The 26,134-nt window shown below is 35.3% G+C and overlaps 1 protein-coding gene and 1 pseudogene across 1 annotated transcript; both read left to right on the forward strand.

Annotated features, from left to right (window-relative positions):
- Positions 1–1,200: 1,200 nt before the first annotated feature.
- LOC103263496 lies at positions 1,201–5,054 on the forward strand (annotated as a pseudogene).
- Positions 5,055–24,960: 19,906 nt separating this feature from the next.
- On the forward strand, positions 24,961–25,914 carry LOC103263481 (olfactory receptor 52E2). Its single transcript, XM_008061165.1, has one exon. It carries the CDS (start codon positions 24,961–24,963, stop codon positions 25,912–25,914), a length of 954 nt encoding a protein of 317 aa, XP_008059356.1.
- Positions 25,915–26,134: the final 220 nt, after the last annotated feature.

Raw genomic sequence — 26,134 nt, forward strand, 5'->3', positions numbered from 1 at the left:
TGCTTTACCCTGCCCACATTGGTATCTCTTAGTGGGGCAAGATAGTCTTGAGCCACAGGGACAAAGGGACTGATGTAACTGGATTCCTTTTGTTTGATTCTGCATGTATTACATCTATTGAGGGAAAAGGGAAATCTCTGGCTTTGTAAATGATGAAGTTGCTTATTGTGGGTGAGTTTCCCATTAATCTCATTTGCTAGTCATGTCACACTTACCTGATTTTCCCAGATGAATTAATATTCTATATGAAATAAGCCTATCAGGGTTCCTTAAGTTCCTAAGTCAAGAGTCAGAAAAAAAAGTTCCTAAGTCAAGAGTCAGAAAAAAAACGGGTGTTCTTTTTCAGTTGGATGGAAGAACACAACATGCTTTCCTGTTGTGCTTTTTCATCCAGTCTTAGGGTCCCAAACCAACTCATCTTTTTCTTACCATCTTTCCAAGTTCTCCTTAGTTTTTCCATTTGCCGGCGTTAGGTTTATAATGTTGCTTAGCTGACAGGAGCAAGGAAAAATGCTTCTATTCTATCTTGTTTGCACCTAAAGCCTCATTTAGTTTAAAATAAGGGGTCATCTATAGTAAATTATCTTTTAAGAAAAAGTCTCATTAGATATATTTTGTTCAAACTAAATAATATAACATTTTGGTTAAATCAGAATTAAGAAAAGTGGGGTCTATGTCAATGACAGATAATTTTTAAAATCCAAATACGTTTGGTAACAACACCAAGTTAACAAGAATACAATGATCGTGCCTCTTAAATTTCACTAATTATTTATCCCACATTCGGTCACCTAATAAGAAAAACAGAACTGTAGTTAAGACACCCAGTCTCTCACCATTTCAGGTATCCTATTTAAACCTATTATTTATTCCTCAAGCCATATTGGTTAATTATTTTCCTTTAGGATTGTTAGACTCAATAAAACATGTAATACACAACAAAACATAAAACAACCAGAATTCTAGTCACTTAGATAATAGCGTGTTTATTTATAATTCATTTAACAAAAAAGATGTGAGAGATATGTTGTTTTGTGATATTCAGAAATTTTCATGTTAGCTACTTAACAGAGTGTATATTCCCTTATCCAGGATATTTTGCCAATTTCTTCATATGAAACAATTTATATTTTTCTACAGAAGTAATTTTCGTCCATTCTTCTAGTGAGAATGAATAATATGTATATATTTGGCTGAAAAATGAGGGATAAGATGTTTAATATAAATAAGAACATTCAGAGCACATGTTACAGACTTATTGGCACAAAGGATTTCTCAGTCTGGATTGTCCAAGGTATACAAAGGTAAAGTTGTGAACTGGACTCAATGAAAACAGAGAATAATTTAAATTAACCACTTCAAATGTGGCAGGTATTATACTATGTGTCTTATATTCAATACCTGATGTCTTCCTCAAAATATCTTAAGTTGTTGGTACTATTGTCATATGTAATTTTTCTGTTGAGAAACCTGGGTCATGAAGATGATTAGTAAATTATTCCAATTTGATACAATCAGTATATGGAAAACTCAGCACCTGAACTGAAGCAAACTGATGCTCTGATTAGATTTTTTAATCATTTATCTGTATGAAATCTGTAATGCAGATATAAAAAATTGACAAGAAGTCAGAGTGAGAGAAATAGCCATTAACACGGGACACTGTGACCAAAGAGTCACAGCTGTGAATTTGTAGACTTAACGTTCAATAAATCCTGAACATATGATTAGTGAAAAGGAATAATAAGAAAATAAAATCTGCAATGCCAGGTTATTATGTTTAACTTAAGTATTTAACATGGTTCAATTACTATTTTATCTAGGTGATAAAACCCCTAGAATTTAGCTTTAAAGTTTTATGAAGTGGGAAATAAAATGTATCTAGTTTTATGCTGTATATAATGGAAATATAGTTCCCTCAGCTACACTTTTCTGTATATAAATTACGAACTATATCATTTTTTATGAGCTTCTGCTTCCTAGATCAAAATCTAGGTATTTCTCCACCTTCACCCACCCCAGAAATCTCAAAGGAGTCAATCTCACAGTGCCCTTTAGAATAGAATGCTGAATCAACTCAGTTTTTCTAATATTCTAAGCAACTGGAGCCTTAATATAAAACTATTCTCTATTCAATAAAACTATTGACCCACACACAAAAACCATCATAGAACTGTTCTACTGGATGTTCTGCTCAAGTCTCTCTTCTTTCAGAAAAATGAAGTATCACAGGTGAATTTTCTCTCATTTAGGTGCATATTACATTCAAATTAATGAGAAATAATCAAAAGTGACTGAGAATTGTTTGGGTTTGATATGCATCTGACTCTAACAGGGAAAATAAAGAAAAGGAAAAAAAAAAAACACTTGCAACTCTAAAATAGAGACCAGATATCCTTAAAACTTTTAGAAGATGCAAGACATTTAAAACTTACTTACAAAGTGATTGTGTAGTTGGCTAATAAACTATAATTTGTGTTTATGTTATGGGCTATTGGCAATGAAATGGATTTTCTGCTGCACTATAAGAAGTTGTGGTGAGCAGTGGCATGTTATTGAGACTGTACTTTCACAAGTGACCCTAAGGTGGACTTGTTTTTGCCAAGCACTTATCTGGATGTCTCATTTCATTAGAAACACAAATAAGGGGGAATCTTTGCACAATGTAGCTCATGAGCATCCTCTCTCTCTATCTGTGTGCGTGTGTGTGCGTGTGTGTGTGTGTGTGTGTGTGTGTGTGTGTGTGTGTGTGTGTGTGTCTCTTCCTTCTTATAATCTTGAGACAAAGTTTAGTTTGTTTTCTAACCTTGACATATTTTCCACCTTGATATTTTGTCAGAAATACGGAAATATAGGTTAGAATTACGAGTCTGTGCTATGTGGCCATGATCTTAAACCACTCAAACTCAAGTTGGAGACCCAAGGAAATCATATTTTATTACTCCAGCATCTAAGTGAATGCCTAGGTTGTTTTTTGTCATGTTAAATATATTGCAACAGCACCCTTCTATATTTCCTTAAGAAAATTACAGAAAGTAATTTTCTCTCCGGTTTGAGTTTGTTATTCAAACAATTTTGTGTCAACAAAAATGTCTTCCCTAGGTCCATAATCATATTAAAGTTTTTAAGCTAGTCTCTATCCACCTTACAAATGACTTAATCAGATGGGAGTTATGAATCCAACAATATCTTTCATCTGTAGCCTTGGTAAAATCTGCAGGCATTCTCAGAGAAACTGACATAGAGTAAAGAGTGAATGAAGTTTTCAGATAATATTAGAAACTAAAAATACTAGAAGCTACTACTACCATATACTCCAAAATGAGCCCTCAGCACTTATGACATAGGATGGACTTGGAAAAATAGTAGCAACAGTGAAAATCTATAGGCTTATTATTATTTTGTTTCTGAGCGCTTTCAGGTTTAGAGGCAAATGATCCAGACTGAATCTGCTCCTGGGAGGGCTTTTGTGTTTTCTGTCTCTCTCATGTTTTGTTTCTGCCCTTCCCCTCCCAGACTTGATCTCAGTTTTTGATCATGTCAATAACTGATGAATTTATCATTTCGAGTATAAATGCAGTATCTAATTGTGGAAATGTCTTGTACATTTGTGTCTGTGGCTTTACTTTCTCATCTGCTTGTCTCATTTTAGGTTTTGTTTGCATTTCCCTTGTTTAGGTTTGCATCATTTCCTCTTTAACCAATGTTTTCAAAAAAGACACAGGGTATATTTAAGTATGTAATACTTAATATCAAGTTCTTTGTCTTAAATCTCTTTAATAGGTTTGCTGATATATCTCATGTGTTACAAATTAGGATTATAGTAGTATAAAGATTAAGTTTTTGAGACTGGTCCATTAAATTGACTATGGCTTAATTTGTAATAAAAATACATGAACAGAAGCCTCCATATACCAAACCCTCTTCATTTTTACTCTACATCTATTGAATAAAACACTAAGCTGGTTATTTTTATCCCCAACTCTTATTTAGTCTTCCTCTTCTCTCCCCAGGTTTCCCTTCTAGGGTGGCAATTTTTCCTGTCTTTTGGAAGGATATTTTATCACAACCGGAGCATTTTCTCACCCAGCCACATTTTTCCTAGTTGGAATACCAGGTTTGGAAGACACCCATGTCTGAATCTTCCTGCCTTTCTTCTCTGTTTATCTTGTGGCTTTGTTGGGCCAATGCAACCATTCTGCTAGTCATCAAGGCAGAGCAGACCCTCCAGAGCCCATGTTCTATTTCCTGGCCATCCTTTCAACAGTTGACCTGGCCCTTTCTACAAACTTTGTGCCCCACGTGCTGGGTATCTTCTGGTTTGATGCTCATAAGAGCTTTATGGTCCAGATGTTCCTGATCCATTCTTTTACTGGAGACTGCAGCCCTGGTGACCATGGCTTATGACAATTATGTGGCCGTCTGTGCTCCACTCTACTACACGACCATCTTGGCATCCCAGGTGCTGGCAGGCATCGGTTTTTACATTGTAATCTGTCCAATCTTGGTTACACTTCCCATGCTGTATCTCATCTACTGCTTACCATTTTGTCAGGTTCATATAATAGCCCATTACTACTGTGAGCACATGGGCATTGCAAAATTGTCCTGTGGAAAGTCCGTATCGATGCTATCTATGGACTCTTTGTGGTCTCCCTCTTTCTTCTGAACTTGGTCCTTATTGGCATTCCCTATGTTTACATTCTCCATGCTGTCTTCCGCCTCCCATTGCAGGATGCTCAGCTAAAAGCCCTACGCGCATGTGGCTCACATGTTGCCATCCTCTGTGTTTTCATATCTCCTCAGTCTTCTCTTTTCTTATTCACCGATTAGGACACAACATACAAAGCTACATCCACAGTCTTGTTGCCAATCTGTATTTGGTTATCCCACCCTCTTTCGACCCCATTATTTATGGCATGAAGACCAAACAGATAAGACAGAGAGTGCTTCATGTTTTTATTTTAAAAATAGAGACTTTTGCCTCATTTAATGTTTTGATCCTTCATGGCAAACTGTTGTGTTTTTGCCAGAAAGATATTTTCTTTGTCTGATTTAGTGATTCCAGGAAATTTGTACTTGCCTCCTTGAAAATTCTAAGATTTGAGTAATCTTCATAATAGTTCACATTTAAGGACTTTTATTGTGGAAGTGAAAACTGTTTGAGTGATTTCACATTGAGTGAGAGTGAATAAGTTCAAGCAATGACATTTTCTATTATTACATTTTGTTATATATGCTTTTTCCCAAAAATATGTAACAAATATGTGTGTTCCCACAACATGATATTCAAACTATTATTGCTTTGTTTCATTTGTCTTAAATATTATTCTTAATAAAATATATTCGACTTTTGAGTTGAAGTGGCCTATAAGTACTACACAAATTCAATTCTATTTTTGTTTTTATTTCCGAGACAAGAGTTACCATCATATGCTTTTTTGTCATTTTTAGAGTTTTATCATTTTCAATTCAATGAATGGGGGTAGATTTGCATTGTAATTAATAAGTAATGTAATTGGTAATGAACTGTGTATCATTTTACAGCCTAATGTTTCACTTATTATTAAGTTGAGAAATCTATTTATATTGATACATATAGTCATTTTCCTCTTGTAAATGCAGTGAAATTTTTAATTTGCACCATACTTATCCTTTCATTTGAAATTATACACATAATTTTTATTACTTTTTAATTTAGAAATGATATGTCATATTTATGAATTTTTAGTGCATATTTTAAACATTTTTCAAGGATCTACCTTTAGAAGTAGAATTGTTGGAGATAGTTGATATCTGATAGAATATGTCATATTTCTACTTTCTTCTGTAATATTTCTTATTTTCTTCCTTCCTCATCAAATTTTCTGACAAACTTTAAAAAAATCTTATTGCATGAGTTTATTTGAGTACATTTGACATACTAACACTTTCACATCAACCCTTTATATTTAATAATTCATTCTCAAATGATAAATTAATTTTGAAACTGAAATAAATACTATTTTCACAGTCTTTTTTTTCATTCTCAGACCTAGGGCTTTTGCATAGTTGTATAAGAGACAAGTATCTATTTATTATTTTGTTTGTGTGTGTTTGTATGTCATTTTTACACTTAACTAATCTGACTGCAATTTAGTTTGGCATAAAATGCAAAGTAAGAAAATATACATTTTCATCCTTCTATTTCTAACCTGTTTTCATAGTGTGATTGATTTAATAACTTATCATTTACAGAGCTGATTTGCTAATATTCTGTCATCATATTAAATTTCAATACATATAGGAGACTGTTTTTCACTAATATAATCTGCATGTCTGGTTATTATTGAACCAGTATCACAATTTTTTTATCATTACTGAATTATAGTATATTTTAATAATGGTTAGAGCCGATCATGCTTCTATGATTTTCTCTCTGCTTATTATCTAAAATAATCTGTAAAAAAGCAATTATTTCTCCATAGTTATAATTTTCCAGATGATCCAGATAGAATTTTGAATTAATTTATTCCTTGGTTCATTTATAATTAATTCAATAAACAATTTATCAATTCTTTACAAATTAACTGAGAATAAATTATACTTCTTACTTGACCATGCATAGTTGATAAAAATGTTCCTTGGTGAGATTATACTGTGGTCGCTTACCTAAGCAGGAGCTAGGTTTCCCAGAACTCTTTTTCCTGTAAGCCTCTAGTTTGGAGTTGGCCACATGAGAAATAAACATAAGCTATGGGAAAAATTTGAAACAGCAGCTATGATATTCTGTAGTGCATTATTGTTCACAGGCAGTGACAGATAGACTCAGCCATACCAGAGCATTCCAATCTCTCCTCACTGTCCGCACATGCATACTAAGCTTTCCACAGTTACTAGCCCTGCTGACTGATTGTGATCACCACCCAACATTTTGCTACAAATGCACAGAGGTAGTACCCGTCAATAACCAACTTCCAAAAATTTCTAAACATACTCTACTTTATGATTCCATCCAAGAGACTGAATATACCTAGTTTTCTGCAAACACTACTCGTTCTTGCATATAAAGAGCAGTTGATAAGTTTGTTTTCAGATCTTTTCTAGCTCCTCTTATAATTATGTCTATCCCTGTAACTTATTCTTTATGCGTTAGTATTCATAGCAGTTCTGCTTTCTTCACTGAACCCTAGTGCACATAAGTATGAATACCAAAGGTAGTTTCTAGATAACTAATTCTTAAAAATAGGATTTGGAATTGATTCTTTATCTTATTTGTCTTAAGAGTATTAAGACCCCAAATGCTAGTGGCTAATAGAAGACTGGGTGTTTGATGGCATGCAGTGATGAAACTAATGTGTATATTATCACCTGTATACCTATGTAACCAAGTGCCTAAAGATGGTGAGATTTTGAGCGCTCAAGTATTTCTGCCAAAAAATAATTTAGTAAGAATAAAGAGATTATGGGCTTGGCACTTTGTGATAAATAATCTAGCAAATTTAGTGAAGAAAATAATGAGGTCATGTTTTACATTTTTAACCCAAGGGCCAGGTAACAACACAAAAAACAAGTTTGACTACCCTAAACAACAATCACAAAAACATTTATCTACAATTGGGACATTTATTGAGAAGAAGTAGAATTTATTTTTCATTTCTTTTTAGATGGAGTTTTACTATGTAGTCCAGGCTGGTCTTAAAGTCTGGGGTCAAGTCATCCTCCCGCCTCAGCCTCAGGAGAGAAGCTGGGATTGTAGGCACACAACATCAAGCACTACTGAAGAAGTAGAATTTTAAAAATTTAAATGTCTTTATATGAGTAGACCCCAATAAAGCAAGTCACCTTTACTATTAAAAGAAGCTCTTTTTCTCCAGTTTGAAGTAGATATTTTCCCCTTGTCTGAACAAAATGTTGTGTTTTCCACTGTAATAGCTGACTTCAAGTAAATTAGTGACCTTTCCCATGAGCTATTATTATTTTTCATTGCTTTTAGACTGGTACTATCTAACAAGAATACCTATATAATTATAATTTTTTACTTTTATACTATGAAAGTAAAAAATAAAATAATGAATTAAGTATGAGTTTATTTAATCTAAATTAACATAACTGAAATTACTATTTCAACATAAAATTAATTTAAAATGTTAAGAAAAGAGTTTACAGCCTTTAAGTTTTAAGTAAAGCTTCTTAATCCAGTGCTCAATTCATATACTACATTTTCAGTGACTAAATTAAATACAGTCTTTTGAAACAAAACAAAACACTGTGATGAACTGAAAGATATGCTACACTACTTCAGATTAAAACACAATTTAAATAAATAAATATAAAAATCAATTCTTCAGTCACACTTGACTTCAGATATTAAATAACTCTATATGATTAATGCCTACTGTATAAAAATGCAGAATTCTAGATTATAACTGAACTGTAACACCGGCAGACTCCGAGGAGAAAAATATACTCACCAAAATAATCACAAAATTTTGCCACTTTGTGCTGCTAGAAACTGGGAAACATGTAATAGTCATGTAACATGTAATTATAAAAGTATTAGATTGAAATTGAAGTAATAAAAAGCTGAATAAGAATTTGTTTTAGATAGGATAGTGCTATGTTTCTTAGATTAGTCTTGAACTCCTGGTCTCAAGTGACCATCCTTTTGCCTCAGTCTCCTGAGACTGTGTCTGAATTTTAACATGAGAATACTAAATAGATTCTGGATTCAATATGTTTTGGACTGTTCTAACAGTTTATTTGGTTGGTTGGCTGAAGCATGAGTTCAAAAATCGCCTTCAGTAAATTAGGGCAACTTGGAAAAAAAGTTGTAAATTAATATGTCCAAAGACATCAGGGAGTACAGAATGTTAGAACTGATTTATTATGCAATACTTACCCACCCAGCCTGTCACTCTGTCCTCTAAAAGACCTAGGAAATGCTCTCTTTTTTATAGCTGCGATTAATATATCCATTAGGATAACCTGGGAAATCAGGAAGAGATATGTTTTAGCCAAGAATGCTCAATTCTCTAAGCTGGGAGTAACATCAGGAACTTTTGCTGTCAAGATGCATTGAGAATGATGAACTCCCAGGGTAGCAGATGTTTTGGAGGATAACTTATTGATCAGATGTTAGTAAATATTATTTCCATAATAAACAATAATCAGAATAGTTTTAACTCCAGAGAACGTTGACATTGGTTACTAGATTATAGAACTAAAATGTATTGGTAGCCTACTTAAATTGTATATTTAAGTGTAAAACCTTATGGTCTGATAAACAGAAGTCTAACTTGAATCACAACAGTATAGAGCCTTGACCTCTCAATCAATTATCAATCTTAAAAAATATTCTCAATATAGAACCCATTAAAGTGGAGATTGTGATTGTTTCCAACTGGGGAAAAAATACTGGGAAAAACCAACTATATAATGGTCTTCCTGGAAGAGACATGTGGCTATTAGTCATCAAGACTGTGTACTGGAGACGAGAATGTCGTTTCTTGGAGCATTACTGGACACTAGTCATGGTTCACTAGTCAGTGTAGCAGCACACGAAGGTCAGGGGATCAATGAAGTTTTGAGCGTGTCCATTTGCAGTGGGAATATTGGATTTTTAAACTTAATATTTGATTATTTTTCCAGTCAAGAAAGCAGGGTTAGAAAAGATATACTGAGCAACCTGGAAAACACAAATCTTGGTTCTTAGATCTATGGAATAACAGCTATTATACTAGAAAAGGTGAAGTAGAATCCGAGTAAAACTACCTCTACTTACCAAGATGTTAAGCAAAAGTAGTATCACATTCATGGAGAAGTTGCCGAGAGCAGGACTACCATTACAAACAAATAAACAACCAAACAAAAAAACCCTAACACATAGAAATGTTTTTTTCACCACATCTCTCCACTGAACTTGTCTCTTCTATGTGAAAAAATAGGCTGATCTTAAATAGTGACTGTATCATCAAAAATTTAATCAAGGAATGTTCCCAAACCAGCTACTTTTCCAAATTATTTCACCTGTAGGGTCAAGCTAACATATTCTCTAGCACTTGGTCTGTGCTAGCACTTGGTTTGACAAATGCGATTTTATTCATATCGTTAGTAAAGACCATAAGAAGTATAATAGTCCCCTCATTTGCAGTTTCACTTTCCACAGTTTCAGTTATCCATGGTAAACTACTGTCTAAAAATATTAAGTGACAATTTTCAGAAATAAACAATTCATAAATTGTAAGTTGCACAACCTTCTGAGTAGCATGTGAAACATTGTGCCATATCACTTCATTCATCCTAAATGTGAGTCATCCCTTGTCCAATGTAGCCATGCTGTATAGTCTACCCACATTTAGTCACTTGGTAGCTGTCTGTCATCAGAGCAACTGTTCCAATATCACAGTGCTTATATTCAAGTAACCTGTAGTTTACTTAATATTGTCCCCAAAGTGCAAGAGTGGTGACGGTAGCATTTTGTATATGCCAAAAAGAAGTCATATGGTGCTTCCTTTAAGCGAAAAGGTAAAAATTCTCGACTTAATAAGAAAATTTAGAAAATGTATATGCTGGGATTGTTAAGATCTATGGCAAGAAAAACTTCTGTCTGTGAAATTGTGAAGAAATTTGCTGGCCATCTGTCATACTTCAGAATGCAAAAGCTATGGGCACAATGCACGATAACTGCTTGGTGAAGATGAAAAGGACATTAAATTTGTGGGTAGAAAACATGATCAAAGACTTGTTTCAATTGATAGCAATAGAGTAAGATACTATCCTGTCTTCAGACATCTAGGGGTCTTAGAGTGTATTCCTTTCAGATAAGAGGCACCTTTGTAGTTTGATTTTGACTGGCAAGATCAGATTTTATCAACTTACCAACCATTGATCCTAATGTCCTCAGGTATTTCAATTCCTTGTTACTTCTTAGGAAATCTTGCTAAACTTTTTGACTGAATCTGGTGAACAGGAATTAAGATAGATACTTATTAAACATATATAATATTAAAAGATTGGAAATAAATATCTTAAAATATCAGAAACCTGACACATTGGTAAAATTTCCAGTACCTCCAGCCATCTTGGCATATTGAGATATACTTTTCAGGGTCAAGGGTAAGTTGCTAGATCTGGCTCTACTTACTACTAAAAAAGGAACAAAATTTAGTTGGCCCTTTTGGATTTTGTGGGCAAAATATATTGCATTTTGATGAACTACACCAATCCATTTTCTAAATAATTGGAAATGTTGCTGATTTTGAATGGAACCAATAAAACAAAGTCCCTACAATATTTTTTAAATTCTCAAATTTAATGGTGTCTCATTTATACACAGAACTGTGTGACCATCACTACAATCAATTTTAGAACATATTATTACTACAAAAAGAAAACTTGTACACATAATATTCAATCCCCATTTCTTCTCCACCTGTCTATAAACCCCAACCCTAAGCAAACACCAGTAGACATTATATAGCTATCATTTGCCTATAGCGACATTCCATTTAATATATTCTATTTTATACATATACCATATTTCATTTATAATTTGATAGGATATATGGATTGTTCCCACTTTTTGACAATATAATGCACTGCTATGAGCATTCAGGTACAAGATTTTGTCTGAACCTATGCTGTTTTTTATTTTTTATATTTTATTTTATTTTAAAGATATGGGGTACGATTCAGGATTAGATATACAAGTGGTCATTGTACAGGTAAAGTTTGGACCTCGCTTTGGTCCCAATTTGTCTGGTTTGATATCAGGTACCATAATTGATGCTGTGTCCCCCCTCCCACCCCCTGCGACAGTTTCCCACTACTGCCAAACCCTTTCTTATTGTATTATGGTAAATGCTCATGGTCTGCATATGAGTGAGAACATGTGGCCCTTTTGGATTTGTGGGCAAAATATATTGCATTTCTTTATACAGTTCTTTGTTTCTGTGATTGAAACTGAGAGAAGATTAAATCTATTTCATATCCAAGTCCTCCAGGAAATGTTGGAGCCTCCTCTCAGTTTCAATTGTATAATTCCAATCTATACCTTTTTAAAAAAATTGTAAAAATGTGGTGCATATTCAGGGTTAGTTATACAAGCATTGATTATGCAAGTACCCTTGTTGATGAGATATCCTCCTCCCTCCCCTAGTAGTTTCCCTCAACTGCCAATCCCACTTCTCTCCCCTGACAGTTTTCCACTACTGCCAATCCCTTTCTTAAAGTATTATAATTGTTCAAGGTCCGCTTATGAGACAGACCATATGGTATGTTGTTCTTTGTTTTTGTGATAGATCACAGAGTATGAACGACTCTAAATCCATCCAAATTGCTGCAAAGTCCATCTGTTTGTCCTTCTTTATGGCTGCATAATATTCCATTGTATATATGTACCATATTTTTTTTATCCAGTCCAGCTTCGATGGGCAACATGGTTCATTCTTTGTTTTTGCTATTGTGCATAGAGCTGCAACAAACATACGTGTGCAGATATCTTTTTTGTAGAATGATTTGAGTTCCTCCAGGTATATTCCTAATAAGGGAATTGCTGGGTCATATGGAAGGTCAATTTCTAGTTCTTTCAGAATTCACCACACTGTCTTCCAAAGAGGTTGCACTGGTTTGCATTCCCACCAGCAGTGTAGAAGCGTTCCTTTTTCTCTGCATCCTCGCCAGAATCTGTTGTTTGTTTTATGAATGATGGCCATTCTTACTGGGATTAGGTAGTATCGCAATGTAGTTTTGATTTGCATTTCTGTGATGATGAATGAGGCTGAGCACTTTTTCATGTATCTGTTGGCTGCCTGTATGTCTTCTTTTGAGAAGTGTCAATTCATGTCTTTTGCTCACTTTTTATGGGGCTGTTTGTTTTTTCCTTTTGGTGCATTTGACTTCCTTGTATATCCTAGATGTTAGGCCTTTGTCAGATATACAGTTGGCAAGTATTTTTTTCCCATTCTGTGGGCTGTCTCCCTACCCTTTGGATGGTTTATTTTGCTTTGCAGAGGCTCGTTAGTTTGATGACGTCCCAATGTCTATCTTATTTCTTAAGGTATGAGCATTTAGGTTCTGAATAGGAATTGGTTGCCAGTTCCAATATCCATAAGTGTGTCTCCTGTATTTTCTAAGATTCTTATAATTTGAAGGTTTACATTTAGGTGTTTGATCCATTTAGAGCTAATTTTTTTGTATGGTGATAGGTAGGGTCCTGTTTCAATCTTCCTCATGTGATCAGCCAGTTTTCCCAGCAACATTTGCTGAATAGTTTCTCCTCTCCCCAGTGATTGTCATTGGAGACTTTGTCATAAATGAGTTGGTTGAGAAATTAAGGCTTTGTTTCCGGAATCTCTATCTTATTCCATTGGTCTATGTACCTGTTCTTGTACCAATACCAGGTTATTTTGATTACTGTAGCCTTATAGTAAAGTTTGAAGTCTGGCAGTGTGATACCTCCAGCTGTTTTTCTTTTGCTAAGGATTGTTTGGGCTATTCGTGGTTGTTTATGCTTCCATATGAATTTCTGTATCGTCATTTCCAGGTCTAAGGAAAATGATGTTGGTAACTTAAAGGATATTGTGTTGAATGTAGATTGCCTTTGGTAGGATGTACATTTTAACAATGCTGATTCTTCCTACCCATGAGCATGGAATATTTTTCCATTTGTTTGTGTCTTGGCTTTTATTGAACAGTGTTTTGTAGTTCTCATTGTAAAGGTCTTTGACTCCTGTGGTTTGGAAGATGCTGATTTCTTTTTTTTTTTTTTTTGTGGCTATTGTAAATGAGATTGTGCTTTTAATTTGGGTCTCTGCCTGCTTGTTGTTGGTTTATAGGAATGAAACTGCCTTTTGCACATTTATTTGGTACCCTGAGACTTTGCCAAAGTCCTTTATCAGTGCAAGCAGGTTTTTTACAGATTCTCTTGGATTTTCAAGGTATTGGATCATATCATCAGTAAAGAGGGATTACATGACTTCCTCTTTTCCTATTTGGATACCCCTGATTTCCTTCTCTTGTCTAATTGCCTGAGCTAGGACTTCCAACACAATGTTGAACAAAAGGGGTGAGAGAGGGCAGCCTTGTCTTCATCCAGCTTTCAGGGGAAATGTTTCCAGTTTCTTTCTATTTAGCAATATGTTAGTTGTGGACTTATCATAGATGGCACTTACTGTTTTGAGGTATGGTCCTTCTATACCTAGGTCTTAGAGGGTTTTATCAAGAAAGGATGTTGGATTTTACCAGAAACTTTTTCTGCATCTAATGATACAATCATGTGGCTCTTGTTTTTACATCTGTTGTTGTATTTAATTAAATTTATAGTCTTGCTAATGTTAAACCAGTCCTGAATCCAGGAAATGAAGCCTACTTGGTCATGGTGGATGATTTTTTAGATACGTTTTTGGATCTGATTTTCTAGAATCTTGTTGAGTATTTTTGCATATATGTTCAGAAGGGATATTGACCTGTAGTTTTCTTTTTTTGTTGGATTTTTGCCCGGTTTGGGTATCAGTGTGATGTTAGCTTCATATAATGATTTGGGGAGAATTTCGTCTTTATCAATTTACTGGAATACTTTCAAAGGATTGGTAGCTGCTCCTCTTTGTACTTTTTATAGAATTCTGCTGGAAAGCCATTCAGTACATGGGTTTTTGGGGGGCCTTTTCTCCCCCATATGACAGAGTCAATTTCCTAAGTTTTTATTTTTCTATTTAGTGTCTCAATTTCTTCTTGTTTCAACCATGGGGAGTTGTGTGATGTCAGAAATTCCTCCATTTCATTTAGGTTATCAAGTTTGTTTCCATATTGGCATACGTAGTAATCTCTGATAATCTTTTGTATTTCTTTAAAATCAGTTGTGGTTTGATGTTTGTATTTCTGATTATTTGGGCTTTTTCTATTTTTTTCCTTGTCATTCTGACTAGGAATCTATCAATCTTGGTAATTCTTTCAATGAACCAGCTTTTTGTTTTGTTGATGTTTTCTATGATCCTTTTGTCTTCTGTATCGCATATCTGGGCTCTTATTTTGGTGATTTGGATTCTTCTGCTAAAGTTGGGGTTTTAGTGGTCTTCTCTTTCCAGCTCTCTAGGTGATTTGTTAGGCGATCCACTTGTGATCTTTCCGTTTTCTTGATGTGTGTTCTCAGAGATATAAATTCCCCTCTTGAAACTGATTTCATGGCATCCCAGAGGTTTTGGTAAGATGTTCTTCATTTCAATTTGTTTCCAGGAATCTTTTAATTTCTGCTTTGATTTTAGTGTCCATATCTCTGTGGACTTTTGGGAAATTTTGTTGGTGTTGATATTTATTTTTATTCCACTGTGGTCTGAGAAGGTGCATGGCAAGCTTTCAACCATATGGAATTTGTTTATTCTTGATTTATCCCCAAGGGCTGTATCGATCTTGGCGTATGTTCCTTGTGGTCATGAGTAGAATGTATATTCTGTGGATGTTGGGTGGAGTAATCTGTAGGTATCTACTAAATCCATTTGGTCGAGTGTCAAGTTTATGTTCTGAATCTTCTTGTTGATTTTTGCCTTAATGAGCTATCTAGGGCTATTAGTAAGGTATTCAAATCCCCTGCTATAATAGTGTGAGAGTCAATTTTTTTTTGTTTTATTTTACTTAGAAGGTGCTTTATAAATGCTGGTGCTCCTTTTTGGGGTCCATATATGTTTAGGATATTTCTTGTTGATGGATTGGACTTTTTATCATTATGTGGTGTCCTTTTGCATCCTTTTAAATTTTTGATAGCTTAAAGTTTGTTTTGTCTGATATTGAGATTGCAACATCTGCCTTCTTTTGTGATCCATTTGCCTGGAAATTAGTTTTCCATTCTTTAACTTAGAGTCTGTGTATGCCTCTGTAGTGAGATGAGTCTCCTGGATGCAGCAAATAATTGGGTCATGATTTCTTTTCTTTTTTTTTTTTTTGAGTTGGAGTCTCACTCTGTCACCCAGACTGGAGTGCAGTGGCCACTCCTGGCCACCACATTCTCGACCTGCTGGGCTCCAGCGATCCTTCTGCCTCAGGCTTCCAAGTAGCCGGAATTACAGGCATGTGCTACCACCCCCGGCTGATTTTTTTAATTTATTGTAGAGATGAGGTCTCACTGCCCACGCAGGTCTCGAACCTGCGGGCTCAGGCAATCCACTCACCTCAGCCTCCTAAAGGCACGGGATTACAGGCTGAGCCACCAAGCCCGGCGGGTCACAATTTCTTATCCAGTTTGTCATTCTGTGTCTTTTCAGTGGTGCATTTAGCCCATTCACATTCAGACTGATTATTGAAATGTGATTGTTTATCCCTGTCATGAGGTTCTTATAAAGTTTGTTCTTTGTTTGCTTGTTTTCTTTTATCTTTGGGATTGATGTATATGTATGTTTTCAGTTTCTTGTTGTGCTGTATTCTCTGTTGATTCTGTGCTCTGCTTTTCTCTTGGGAAATGTGTGGTCATTCTTTTATTTTTCTTTCTTCTGTGCTTAATACCTTTTCAAGTGCCTTCTGTAGAGCTGGTCTGGAAACTGCATAATCTTTTAGGGATTGGATGTCTGGAAACTGCATAATCTCTTAGGGATTGGATGTCCATCTCTGATGAAGCTGAGATTGACTGGATAGGGAATTCTTGGTTGAAATTGTTTTTCTTCAAGGACTTTGAATATAGGGCTCCAGTCCCTTCTTGCCTATAGTGTTTGCTGATATGTCTGCTGCTATTCTGATTGATTTTCCCTGGTAGGTAGTCTGACCTTTCTCTCTTGCTGGCTTTAGGATTTTTTCTTTTGTTCTTACTTTGTGTAGGTGAGTTACTATGTGGCTAGGGGTTTGTCTTCTCATTTGATTTCTTATAGGGGAGTTCTCTATATCTCTTGTGGATGACTCGTCACATCTCTGGTGAGATGGGTAAAATTTTCTTGGATTACCTCCTGGAATACTTGCTCCAAATTGCTCTCCATTTCCCTTTCTTTTTCTGGGATACCAGTCAGGCATAGGTTCACCCTCTAGATGTAATCACACATCTTTTGTAGGCCTTTTTCTTTCTTACTGAGTCTTCTTTCTATGTTTTTTACAGATTGGGTTAATTCCGTGTTCTGGTCTTCAAGTTCTGAGATTCTATCTTCAGCTAGATTAGTTATTCTTTCCATGCTTGTCATCTTGTTATTTATTTCCTGGATGAAATTTTTTACGGCCAAAATCTCTTTTGTTGTGTCTTGTCTTTATTGAGTCTTATTCACTCTTTCCATCATTCCCTAATCCCTGTTGTATTCTGGGGCCAGTTATGGGTGACTTCCATTGTTTGGGCACCAAGACCTGAGTTTTCAGGAGCTTTGTCTTTGGAACACTTGAAATTCCCTGTGGTCTTCATTTGTTTTTTCCTCATTTGTGACCAATCTCTTGTTTTTCTCTTTAGTTCTTTATTCAGTGTCAGTGGGAGAGGATTTTCTCTTTGATGTTTGTTCAGTCCTCTATTCTTCCCTGATCCAGGCTCTGAATTTGTTTTATTTTGAAATAGGATAATGGATGGGAAGCTTTGCTGTCTCTTATAGTTTTTAAATTCTAATAAATTAGGGGATGACCTACTAGGATTCAGAAACTACTTGCAAATTACAATGTTCACTTATTTTATTAAGTGTTCCCTGAGACCCACTCCTCAACACCACTCTATATGATGCCGCAAAGCAGAAACCAATGCAAAAACAATTGAACACATACACAGACATACACACACACCCCAAAACAAACTGGAATAACGACAAAGTTTAACAAAACAAACAACAATAAAAAAAAGCTAAACACACACACACACGCCTAGCACAAAGTGAATAGAGAGGATAAAGCAATTCAGATCAAACCCTCACACATATATTGATACACATCTTAAACTATGGAAAATGAAAATTAAGAAATCTCAGAACAAAAGAGCAAAAACAAACCAACAAAATTAAAAGATGAAAACACAGTCAATCACATACACACATAAACAGAAAATGACAATAAAAGAAGGAAGAAACAGAAAAAGAAAAAAAAAAGAGTTTGAGGTGATTCAGATCAAACCCTCACATACACATTCATGCTCAAAGGAAAAATATTTTTAAAATAGATGAATTAATAGTCAAAGAATTTTTAAAAATTAAAAATTTAAAAAAAAAAGAAAATTGCCCTCTTGTGGCAGGCTCTGTAATTGTTCCTCTAATCAGGTCTGTCCTGCAGAGTCACCTCTTTCACTCTCTCCTCAGTGTCTGGAGCAGGGAAGGAGGAAGGGCAGTGGAGGTGGGTGGGGCTGCAGTCATCCCCTCCCACTCTTGTATGGTCAGGGAGATCTCTGGTGGGGAGGTGCAGAATTGTCTCTTTCCCAGATACGTACTCGCAGAGGGTGCCAGTCAGGCTTATCCTGGAATGGATTTCTTCTATTTTGAATGACATCCAGGCTCCGCCTGTGTTTGTCCCTCTCAGTTGTGGCCCAGTTATGTGGGTATGATGTTCAGAGGATTGCTGGGGAGGAGGGTGTTTCGGTCTCCCCTGGATTTACCACTGATCTCTTTAGAGTTCTTTCTCATCCTTTTCTGGCCACCCCTTTGTCCTGCGACTGAATCAGAGTAGGGGGTCAGGCGCCTGGAACTCAGCACTCATCAGGTTCCACTGAAGTTTGTGCTTTGAGAATATTCCCTTTTTGTCATGATCAATCCCTTAGTAGTTGATCTGCCAGTGACAGAGAGTGGGTCTGTTGCTCTGTGATGAGCAAGTCAGAGTACTTTCCTGCCTCACCTTCAAGATGGTGGAAGGGTACCTCTCTTATCCACTTCCATGGGACTTTGCCTCTGGAGTCCCTCCACAGCTCCTGCAGCCAGTGCCCTGCCAGGTGCTGAAGCAGTGAGGCAGAGCCTGTACCAGCAGTCTCCCCTGCTGCAATGGTGAGGGAGATTCTAGGGCAATAGTCTCTCCCCACCTCTTTTCACAGGAAAACTTTTGTCTGTTTAAAAAAAAATTGGTACTCAGCTTCTGTAGCTGGGAAGAGCCAGGGACCAAGCAGAGAAGCTGCAGCACCAGCCATTGCACAAAGGTACTGGCCACTTGCTCTCAAGCCCCCACTTAGACAGTCTCTTCCAGTATTTTCTTCCCAGGAAGGGTTTTGTTGATTTAAAAAAGAAAGAAAGAAAATGGCACTTGACTTCTGCATCCTGGGAATCGCTGGGGTCCAAGCCCAGCAGCTGTGGCACCAGTTACTGCACCAGTAGATCTCTAGTTGCTAGCTCCCTCACCCTCACTCAGTCAGCCACTCACATGCCCACTCACTCACCAGCATGTACAAAATATTTTCCATACACTGACTCACACCAGGACTCTCACAGTTCACCTGGCTTGGTCGCCATCGTCCTGGCCAAGTGAGAATTCTAATTCTAATATGATTACTGTGTGGTGTTATAATTTTACTATCTGGAAATTTTTAAAACTTACCTTGACTTCAATAGTTATTAGTTATCTCCTTAGCATTGTACTTTTTAAAAGCATATGCTATCTTTAACATTTTACATGTCATTTAATCTGAAATTTTATGTTTCTTCAATTTTGGAAAAGATTAGTAATTATTTTTTTCAACTATTTTCTGTCTTTGCTAATAAATTTCCTCTTTTTATAAATCATGATGTGTGTTTTGGGTAATTCTACTTTAATTCCTAAAAATGCAAACTTTCACAATTTTCTTGTATTTATTTGTGATAATTTTATATTTGTTTTGTGATATGTTATGAGAGTTTTTTGTGTGTATGTGCTTAAAAATAGTATTCTGTAATTTTATGAAAGGACTTTTACAAAAACTGATTACAGCAAGTCTACGAATTATCTTTTTTGCCCTAAATGTTCTTTTAGAAATTCAGTTCTAAGGAGGTTACATTCATTCCCATTGCTGCCATAATAAACCACCAATAATTTATTGACCTCAAAAAACCCCACAAATATATTTCTGTAGGTTAAAAATTCAACACAGATGGCTCTGGGCTAAAAGCAAGATATCGACAGAATGTATTCTTTTCCTAAGACTTTAGGGAGAAGTTCCTGGTCTTGTCCTTTGTATCTTTTGGATGCTGCCCACATTCCATACCTTCTGCTATCTTCAAGGCTGGTAATGGCTGTAGAAGACTTCTCACATTCCATCCCTCTGACACTGACACTTCTGCTGCTCCTCACTCCCACTTTAAAAGGAGCTTTGTAATTGCATTAGACCTACTTAGATAACCTGGAATAATCTCCCCATTTTAAGGTAAAATGATTACCAGTCTTAATTCCAACTGCAACCTAAATGATTCTCCCTTATATTTGGGGGAGGTTTATTTTTCCTGTCACATGAATTGGTTTGTTATTTTTTGCAAAATATTTTTTGTTTATGCTGTGCTTCATATACAGTGTCTATAGTTTCTTTTCTTTTAGACATATATGTGTACATATATAGCATTCATTGACACTAAATATATTTTGTCAACAATCTGCCTCTTGATATAATCTGTATTTTTCCAGTGAGGACTTTTTATTTATGTTAATATTTATTTATTTCTTCAAAAGTTTGGAGATTTTTCCAAAAAGTAAAAAATTAAAGTTAACTTTTCATGCCACATTTTTCCTGGGCCAGAAAAACTATAAGGTAAGAGACTTAGCTGTCTGTCTTGATTGTCTGACTTGAACTCTCTTGGCTTTGCTACTTCAGAATTCCATAACTTTCAGTATTAGGTTTTCAATTATAGTTTCCTCACAAAAGTGAAGACTCTGAATTTCTTATTTGGGTTTCACTTTTTTTTTTTTTTTTTTTTAGGAATTGAGTCTCCATTTGTATCTTTTAAAATTTTTCCATTTTATAATGGAATATTTCAGTCTTACATTTAATTTTCTTATGTAAGTTTAATTGCAATTATTATAAAACCTATCTGAAAACTGTATTATCAGATCATCTCTGTTTATTTCTATGTACTTTTAACAAATTTCATTTTATACCACACTTGCATGACATTCTCTGCTGGATTAGTTAATGCAAGACATTTTTGCCTAAAATAAAGTGTAAATAATTTGGGACGTAGGAGAATGTTGTGTGATGATTTATACTTACATTTATATTAACTTCTGACACATGGCATGACCACTAACAACCTCAGATCTTCTTAATCAAATCTGGATTTGAAATGGTTTGAATGTATGTCAGTTCCTCTGAGAACACATCTTTATTCCTGGCTCACTCTTACACTTAGGAAATTTCCCTATGGGCTCAAATACAACAGCCTATATAGTTTCTAGAAACTGCTTACTTCTAGTACCCATTTTAGTATCACAGTATTTTTATTTTATTGTACAATTTTAGTATTCATAATCTTTTTGTCCTATTACAAATTTTACACAGTAGGAACCTGTCCACCTCCCATTGTGTATCTGAGACATCCAGCCATCAGAGATAAAGTAGGTTTTCTTGGTGTTGTCCCACTTAAGCTTCCCTTAGGCATTTTTGGTTCCTATGGGAATTCTCTCTACCTCAACCTGAGCAACTTGCATCCTTTAGACCTTCAGGTCTCTACTTCTTATATAGTGAGTGGCAATAGTTCTCTCAGGCTTCCAGAAACTGGGTATAGCCAGGATACATGAGGAGCTTTTTTCATCACAGGTATATTAACTAATAACCTTCTAGACCTCTTAGGTAAAACTTTCTTCAACTTGAGCATTCTAACCAAAAGTAAGAAGGCAAAGCAGTAAGTTTATTAGGTGATGGGTAAACACTTATCACATGCTTGATAAGTGTTATGGGGGAACAAAGACAAAGCTAGGGGGGAAAACAACTGCCAGTTGTAAAAGAAGAGATAGGCCAAGGAAAAAAGAGATTGACTTTGGGAAGTTGAAGATAGGGGGTTTGGGTGAAAAGAAAAATGAATACATTTTGTAGAAAAAATAGCTTGTAATGTGATATAGTAATGTGAGATGTGACATGGTTGGCTATTTTAGATAAGCAGACAGAAAGTATTTAAACAGAGTAGTAAGAAAGAGGCTTGAACTGTTATACAAATAGAAAGAGTGAGCAAATGCCTGTATTTTAGTGAACAAGGGTGGCAACCATATGTTTGAGTTCAGAAACAGTAAAGCTGTAAGAGAGGCAATCTGCAAAATTTGAGTGAGAGAGCTCAAAGGTGAGAAGGAGGGGAGTGAGGGCAAAACCAGATATATACTTCTACCTCTCTTTCCATACATGAGTAAGGATCGCATTAAGTACACTCTTACAAGGGATAGCAATCTATTTCTTTTATTCTTAGAGCAATAAGAAGAAATTACTTGATAAGCAGAGGAATTACTTGACATAGCAGTGTTGTTTGTTTGTTTGTTTGTTTTCTTTAATGATTCACTATCTGCTCTAAGAAAAATTGATGTGGGAAGAATGGCACATAAGTAGAATGATTAGATGAATTAAGAGACTCACAAAATCCTGCAGAAAATAAGTCATGATGACAATGTTAAAGATCAAAAGTCAATTAATTAAAATGAATTGGACAGAGAAAAAAGAGGACTTATTTATGGATTTGATAAAGATTAAAAAAGGTGAAAACTGGAGAAAAATGTTTTGTTTTTTAATTTTAACATTAGTAAGATTTGCATTTACCAAGAAGAAACTATAAAGGGAGATATTAAGAAAAATTATGTATTGACTAAGTGATATTTGCTGTGTGTCTTAGGCAATCAATTATCCGGTAGACTCTTGGATATACCACTCTGAAGATCATAGAGACATCAAGGATAGAGATATGCAGTGGATTTATCAATGTATAGATGACTTAGAAAATCACATTACTAGAAAAAAATCTTATATAATTGTTATATAAATAAATGAAATCAGAACTGATACCACATTAGCATTTATCAATCTGACTGTGACAGAATACTTAACAAATATTTTAAAAGTCATTAATTGGTGAGATAAAGAGAAACAAAAGCAAAAGCCTTACACACACACACACACACACACACACACACACACACACACACACTTTTCGAAGGAAAAGAGTTTTTAAAGGACAGAATTGTTAACAGTGTCACATGCTGCTGAAAGTTGTAGTAGGATAAGACAGGTATGTCTGCTTTGATATGGTGGCCAAAGATCATTAACTTCACTAGAACTGTTTTAGTTACAGAGAAGTATTGAGTAGGATGCTAACAAAGAGAGAGAATGAGATGAGGAAAGACCGATTTTACCCTCTATTATACTCTCACAGTCTCTTTCCCCATAGTTTTAGATAATTTTAGTGAATTAATCTTACTTAATGGATATTATTCAATCACCTGTTTTCAGTTTTTGCCACCATAAATATAGACATACCCCTAATCCCAGTTCTGAGCTTTCACTTCTCACTGAAGAAGTTTCACTTGTTTCTAATTAAATTATGAAAAGTTAGACAAAGAAAAATTTTAAAGCAGCAAAAAGAAAGCAGTTCATAATGCACAAGGGAACATTATTTAATTATGAGTCGATTTCTCAGCAGAAAACTTTCAGGTCAGAAAAAAGTGTTATGATATAATGCTGGGGGGAAAAAGTCTGCTAAATGAGAGTACTATACCACTAAACTTGTCCTTTATAAATAAAGGAAAGATAAGTGCTTTTGCAGACAAACAAATGACTGAGGGAATTTGTCACAACTAGATCTGCCTTACAAATGGTACTAAAAGGAGATTTCCAGTATGAAATGAAAGGATGCTAAATAGCATGCATGACAGCACAAAGCTTACTGGAAAAGGCAAATATATATGAAAATGCAGGCTAATGCAATACTATTATAGTGGTGCGTGAGACTATTAACAAGAAGATTAAAGGACACGTTGTATCTGGCTTGAGTAACTGTTATGTCATTCATCATTTTCATATTAACTTCTGAATGATGCAATGGACTCTAATAAATGATGTCAAGGATAAAATATAAATAAAATACATCTTACCAGCCACTAAAAGACTCATATTTTCTGAACATTTTATTAAACTTTTATATCCATAAAAGAACCACACATTGTAAGTGTAAAGTTCAAGTATTTTTTAAAAATAGATTAGACTTGTATAATCAATATGTAAATCACAAAACAGATACTATCACCAACCCCAGAATCCTCACCCATGCTAATTGCCAGTATTATGCAAAGTAAAAACTGTTTTGTCTTTTTAGACTATAAATTTTTCTTCCCTACCTTTGAACTTTATATACATGAATGACTTCTTTCTCACGTGATTTTCTGTAAATTTTTTTCATGTTTCATACAGTTGCAGGTTGTTGATATATATAGCATTTTACTCTGTAAATATATTGTTTCATATTTATTTTTATACTGTTTGTGGTCATTTGGTAAGTTGTTCACATTTTGAATAAGACACAAACATGTAAACATGGGTGATAAATGTAATAATTCTATAAGATTAGTTTTAGAAACTGAGGGAACACAGAAGAGAAAGTGATTGAGTCTATATGAGGTAATTCACCTGTGTCCTGAGGATATATGAGATTTATATCTTGAAAGATGTTTTGGAAAACATTTGATGAAACTTTCCATTATTGTTTATATGCTTTTTTCCTAGTTGCTTGAAATTGGGGGGGGGGGTCTGTTGGTAAGGACAGTGATAATGAGAGAAGATAGCTAATGTAAAGAGTATTAAGACTAATTTTCATATAATATTGATGATGAGGATATTGAGAAACTATCAGAAGTGTGGAATGCTGACAGTCAAAAGTACAACGTTGGACATTTTATTTTAATTTACTGAGTAACTTTCTTCATGTAATTGTCCTTGAAATGTAACTTATCTAAAGTGTTCTGTTCACAGTACATTTCAAATTGTTAGAACTCCTTGTAGGAAAGCATATGCACAGATATATAATGATTCTTAGATTATCTTTAGGTAAAGAAAACCGGTGAACTGCAGATTGAGTGAGCACACATTTCTGAAGACTGTGACCTCATGCATTCACAAGCAGGATGTTCCTTCTCAACGCTACCCAGTTTCACCCCTCCTCATTTCTGTTGGTGGGAATCCCAGGACTGGAAACACTTCACATCTGGATCGGCTTTCCCTTTTGTGCTGTGTACATGGTTGCACTAATAGGGAACTTCACTATTCTGTTGGTGATCAAGACTGAAAACAGCCTACACCAGCCCATGTTCTACTTCCTGGCCATGCTAGCTACCATAGATGTGGGCCTCTCAACAGTTACCATTCCTAAGATGCTTGGAATCTTCTGGATCAACTTCAGAGAGATCATCTTTGAAGCCTGTCTCACCCAGATGTTTTTCATCCACAAGTTTACACTTATGGAGTCAGCAGTCCTTTTGGCAATGGCTTATGACCGCTATGTGGCCATCTGCAACCCACTCCGATATAGCACCATTCTTACCAATAAGGTTGTTTCTGTGATTGGTCTTGGTGTGTCTGTGAGAGCATTTATTTTTGTCATTCCATTTATATTTCTAATTTTGCGATTACCTTTCTGTGGGAATCGTGTCATTCCCCACACGTACTGTGAGCACATGGGCCTCGCTCGTCTATCTTGTGCCAGCATCAAAATCAATATTATTTATGGTTTATGTGCCATTTGTAATTTAGTGTTTGACATCATAGCCATTGCTCTTTCTTACATCCAGATACTCCGTGCTGTTTTCCGTCTTCCTTCTCGTGAAGCCCGACTCAAGTCCCTCAGCACATGTGGTTCCCATGTTTGTGTAATCCTTGCCTTCTATACACCAGCCCTCTTTTCCTTTATGACACATCGCTTTGGCCGAAATGTGCCCCGCTATATCCATATACTCCTGGCCAATCTTTATGTTGTAGTGCCACCAATGCTCAATCCTATCATATACGGAGTCAGAACCAAGCAGATCTATGATCGTGTGAAGAAAATATTATTGCAGAAACAAGGAATTGAAAAGGAATAGTGCCTAAAACATATGAGGTTTCATATGCAATTTTATGAAAGTTCTGTCAGAGAAATGCACATTGTCTTAAACATTTTTTTAAATATGTGGCTATGTTGGCTCTCTTTTGTATTTAAATATACTGAATTTCTATCTACATTTTACGCAACTTCTCAATATCTTTTACTGCATTTTGTTTCTCTCTATTCAATTCCCTATAATTTTATTTTAGAAAATTATG

The sequence above is a fragment of the Carlito syrichta genome, unplaced genomic scaffold (genome assembly GCF_000164805.1).
Source record: "Carlito syrichta isolate Samal-C Ts95f unplaced genomic scaffold, Tarsius_syrichta-2.0.1 Scaffold305126, whole genome shotgun sequence".
Classification (NCBI taxonomy): domain Eukaryota; kingdom Metazoa; phylum Chordata; class Mammalia; order Primates; family Tarsiidae; genus Carlito; species Carlito syrichta.

Excerpts from the sequence above, each read along its gene's own strand:
- LOC103263481 (XM_008061165.1), top strand. The coding sequence starts at position 24,961 with ATGTTCCTTCTCAACGCTACCCAGTTTCACCCCTCCTCATTTCTGTTG.